Raw genomic sequence first — 5,348 nt, forward strand, 5'->3', positions numbered from 1 at the left:
TCCTTCCATCTCCAGGACAGATATTATCTCCAAATCACTCAGGCAGCGGTGATAAGAGGCAGCCATGTTCCACAGATTCCTCTTTTTGAGATTAGCCTCTCTCTCTTTCCTCTCTCTCTTTCTCCTCTCTCTTCTCTCTACCTCCCTTTCTTTTTCCTCCTTTCCCTATATTTCTTTCTTTTCTTTTTTTTTTGCTGACCGCTCTTGAGTATGGTGCTGATATCGTCGTTTTTTGTTCTGGTTTTGGTGTGAGATCTGATTTTGAGTTTGCATTTCCACTCTTTGCGGGCGAAGCTATTGTTGTGGATTTTGCTCAGGGATTGAGGAGTTCTGACTACACACACATGGCAGAAATGAAAGTAAACACTTTGAGTTGACATTCTCTCTCCTGCTCAGAGTAACCAGTCCCGACAGATTAACTCCAATATGTTTTTTAAATAATCTAACCGCAAAGAACAGTCCATGTCTTCTGAAGTGACACCATTAACAAGTCCATTTGAGATCACAGTCAATTCATTCCCAAAAGGCTCTTTTCCATTCAGTTTTGATAGAATTGGATATCCTCTAAAATGGGATGCCATTTAGTTTTTGCAGCAACAACACATTCTCTCTTAATTTGACAGAGCTCAACGCAACTACACTGGTATAATGTCATGTGTCATGTTCATCCTCATCTAACTCAAGCTGAATCACCACTTGTGGAAGGACGAGAAACAAGTCCTCTGTTCCAACACACACTGTAGTTTGGGGCAGGTTGGGGCAGGAGAGCATGAAGTATTAATTATTATAATCTGTGAATTGCAGTAATGAGCTGTGGTAAATGGTCCCACTGTTGTATGCTTAAAAATAAGAACATGGCAATGGGGTGATAGAACATGTAGTGTGCAGACAACTGATCAAATAATAATAAGAGCTACTGTAACTCAGAAGGTGTAATCAGTAGAAATAAATCAGTAAGAAAGGGAAATCTGGCTGGGCTAATTGACTGTAAGTGTGGAGTTACTTACAGCTCCCAAATTTAAGGGGACAAGAGTGACCGTCCATAGGAAAATCCACCAGCTTCATTGGACATTCTGCACTGATCGTCAGTCTAAAAATAAACACACACACACACACACATAGAAAAATAACATCACAAATAGAAAAAATTCAAAGCTCTTCTTTGTTTGTCCATGTTTCACTTGGTTCAGCATAATCATCCCAAAAAAGTCTCACCTCATTGTGTAAAGGATGGTACCATTCTTCATGATGCGGAAGAGCTTGTTTGGGGCAGTCATGTTGTGAGCCACGGATCTCTTCCCATTCCTGAAAAACGTGTCGGGGGTCCACACCTTAGTCACCATGAGATTGTTAAGTCTCAAGATCTCAATAGGCCCCTCATATTTCAGTCGTCTGTCGACCCAGGTTTGCCGAAAAAACACATCCATTGTGTACTCCTATTGACACAAAAAACAAACAGACAAATCATAAAAAACACTGGACATTTCTCACTACACTTAATCTTTAATCAGATTTTTATCCTCAGTGAATACAAATCCTCGAAATGTAGAAAATGAGACCACAGACTGTAATACTACTTTAGTCAATCTTCCCACAGTGACCACTGCTATTAAGCTCTAGCCTCCTAAGTTTTTTTGGCTAGCTTGTTCACTAACCTACTTAGTGGCATCTGTCTCACCATGATTACATCACTTGCTACCAACAAGCTGCATGGAGTCTAAGATCACTGACAGAGGTTTGTCAGGTAAATAGTTTTCAAACTACAAACCTAAATGGCCTTTAAAGTAAAAATAAAGGACTAACAGACAACAGATCAGAAGTATATTAAACTATTTTTATATGATGCTCATGACACAGTTCTGCAGTACATCTCCATATTCTGCAGCAATATTTACCATTTCAACATCAGAGACAGGACCAAAACTGGTGACATAAATATCAGTCTTGACTTCTGTCACTGGACCTGTAAAATAATTGATTTTTTGTTAAAAACATTGTATTGTTATTGCACATCTACAGTTAACAGGGCAGAGATGAGCAACCTCTGTGCCAGGTGTCTCAAAGCAATCCAATGCTACCCGGCTCCCCCTACAGTTGTGGAGTATCTGCATTTTACACAACTGTCATGAATATCCCACTCATGGCTTGCACCCCTTGGACACAGTCCATGTGCATTTGTTTACAAACCAGCACATATAATATCCAAAGACCCACGTTGACTGACAAGGTAATATTACATGACTTAATACAAATGCACAATTGCTGTAAAGTAAGTTGTGATTCTCTGAGGGAAGTTGCAAGGTTGGATCTCCATAGACGGGTATATGGCTGGCAAGGCAGGCCATTCTCCTTTTTTCAAGTTAGTTTACCATCACAATGATTTTGACACTGTTATATCAAGGTAAATAACTTGATGCCTTTAATCAGTGTTGTTCCAGGCCTAAATCTGTAGCCTACTCCATAATTTGCTTGTGCAATAGCAGGTACAAAACTCCAAAGCCACTACAGTATGCCACTTGCCATGAGTAGCAGGGCTTTTTTAAAACTGCCATTAGCATGGAGATTTTAACCCACTATATCAAATTAAATATCTATATATAGTATATGTGATGGTGTCACAGGAATAATGGATGGCATTCATTAGACATTTAACTAATGAGCATGCTTTTGCATTTTACCCAGTATGTATTGTCAGTTTCCAAACCTGCAAACGAGCCCATGAACTGGGTTGCTGATACACAGCCTGGCCTCTTACAGAGAGTGGTTTCAAAAGCCAAGTACTTTAGATATAGCACCATTTGTGTAATTGACATACCATAGGCATACAAGCCACTTTTTCTGAGGAACCTACAACTCACATTTAATATGAAAACTAAACCAATACCACGAAAGCCTAAAACTGTAATGATAGTTTACTATGATGCTGATATAGGCTTATTTGCTGAATCATTGGTTAAAATTACGTGAAATCCCAAATATTTAAATGATGCGCCTGCATGTTTTTTGGTATCTGGTAGCTTGCTTGTCCTTCGAGGCGTTTATATAATGGAGAGAAAAATAGTTAACGGAGTTTAGGATATAAATCCTCAGGGAATGTAAGCCGATCATTTATGCACATATCGAAGGTTTAGCTCGTAAAATGAAGGCACCCAGGGAACAGTCGCTTGAAGGTGTCGTGCTGTGACAGCTAATCTAATACGATCTATAAATAATTTATTCGCATCTATTTAGGCTATGTATATGAGAGTTTAAATAAGTTTAGATGTTTCCTTTGCAAATATTTTAGGTCAGTAACTTGGGGTGGGGGCGGAGGTTGTGACTGCCCACACACTCACGCACATACCCCCGCAAACACGCGCGCACACACACACCAAAAAGAACATCTGCACTCTTCCTACTTACATTGTGCATTAAGCGGCTTTTTCATCACATTACATAACAAAACTCGCTTAAACATTAGAAGGTACTGCTGTAAGAGATTGCACTGAGTATCAAATCAAGCTGGTATGAGAGGCAGCAACTGCTACTTGGGGATTACATCTAGGGGAAAAAAAACAGAATTGCCGCCTTTGAGTAAGAGTCTGAACTTGACAATGCGCACTGAATCAAAAAGCTAGAGAGCAACATAGTAACGCTACTTCCTCACCAAGAACAAACAACAGAAAACAATTCATATGTGCCTTGAGCATCGCCCAAGTGAAACTCTTCGCCTAATCCGACACCTTGCATCACTTGGATAAATGTCGCCGAAGTACGTACCCCCAAATCCTGGTCGAAGTCTGTTGTCGTAGCCATCCAGAAGGCGGTCTAAAATTCGTGTAAAATTCTCCGGATATAATTTATCATCCTTTTTGGGTTGGCCAGAGATTTTCTTTATACTGCAAAAAAAAAGCACAAGATCCATGTCGTGTTATCAGAACCCATTCCCCGAACTCAAACCATTGTTGGCGCTATGAATTTGTTACTAAATAAGTTTTAGGATTCATGTCCGTTTCAGGGACATGGGGGGTAGCGTACCCCTACCAACTTGTGACAGAGTGAAGGATCTCAAATGCAAAGGGGCTTAAATATCTTAGGTTCATTGAAACTCACCAAGCAGTCACGAAGAGTAAGTACAAGAGAGTCGAAACGCAACTTGGGTACATCGCAGTCACCATCTCCTTCTTGGCAGAGACCATCTTTGCATGCCATACTTTAAGCCTCTTCACATTTCCCCTCGCCAAATGTCCTGTCCCAAGAAAAGATTACAGTCGTGGGGAAGAGCGGGCGAACGGCGCTGAAGGAACCACCGGCATAACCACCTCTGCGCTCTTCCATCGGTACAAGAACCCGTGTCAGTCAGATCACACACACCTCTTAGCTTGATGAGTAAATCCACACCAGAAACTCTCTTGCTGGAAAGACCCGTAAATAGACATCCTTTAAAATTCACCGTTTTCTTGAGAAATAAAAAAGATGAACAGAGTGGCTGAGTTGTTTTAGCACTGCACGCGGGGTTACATACCTACACTGGGTTGTGCGACCCTCGCGCAACAGATCCAATAGTCACACTATCAGTGCAACAACAGGGAAAATAACCACCGTGTGGTTTGACGACGCGTTGTCTGTATACTACGCCAGAAGTGTTAAATCTTGGAGAGGAAGAGAGAGAGAGAGAGAGAGAGATAGAGGGGCAGGGAGGGAGGGATAGTGACAGAGGGAGAGAGAGATTGAGATTATACAACTGTGTTTGGAGTGAACCAAACATATTTCAAAGGCACTGACCACACACCAAGGTAAGACATACTGATTATGATTCACTCTCCACTTCTAGGGCAAACTTTGTTTATGTCTTAGAGGACAGACATGCTCACAAATCTGCACACGTGCATTTGGATTCATATTTGGCCTGGCACATTTCATGTGGCTTACGTTTAAACAATGGTGATTGTGAGCGATTTTAGTGCACTAGCTTCATTTGGGTCAGCCATTGTTTAGAAATCCGAGCAAACACACACACACACACACACACAGGTGCTCTGTCACACACACACACACACACACACACGTATACACACACACACACACATACAGTTTTATAGTCTCCCCACTCAGATGTCTGTCCATCTCTCTCTCTCTCTCTCTCTCTCTCTCTCTCTCTCTCTCTCTCCCCCCCCTCACACACACACACACACAGGTACAGCAGGTACAAACACACTGTAAAATAAGTGGGGCAAGTCACATGCTGCCTCACAGATTTCTCAGCACCTGGGAGGGGAACAAAGCCGTTTGGAGTGAGTGGGTTTGCTGCTTGGCCAAAAGGACACGCGGGGTGCTGCCCACCTTCATGGGAGGCACAGTATGCTCAG

General features: G+C 41.8%; 1 protein-coding gene across 1 annotated transcript in view; it reads right to left on the bottom strand.

Moving 5' to 3' along the window:
• Positions 1-4,178, bottom strand: part of gabra4 (gamma-aminobutyric acid type A receptor subunit alpha4) — a 53,784-nt gene extending 49,606 nt beyond the window's left edge. The window contains exons 1-5 of the mRNA XM_076286602.1: positions 4,093-4,178; positions 3,760-3,878; positions 1,896-1,963; positions 1,216-1,436; positions 1,008-1,090 (exon numbers count right to left, since the gene is read on the bottom strand). Coding sequence (XP_076142717.1) covers positions 1,008-1,090; positions 1,216-1,436; positions 1,896-1,963; positions 3,760-3,878; positions 4,093-4,178 — 577 coding nt within the window. The remainder of the gene's footprint in view (positions 1-1,007; positions 1,091-1,215; positions 1,437-1,895; positions 1,964-3,759; positions 3,879-4,092) is intronic.
• Positions 4,179-5,348: the final 1,170 nt, after the last annotated feature.

Source organism: Alosa pseudoharengus, unplaced genomic scaffold (assembly GCF_046254945.1).
Source record: "Alosa pseudoharengus isolate Yale_2024_CS ecotype anadromous, Long Island Sound unplaced genomic scaffold, YU_APseudo_1.1 YU_APseudo_1.1_scf_16, whole genome shotgun sequence".
Classification (NCBI taxonomy): Eukaryota; Metazoa; Chordata; class Actinopteri; order Clupeiformes; family Clupeidae; genus Alosa; species Alosa pseudoharengus.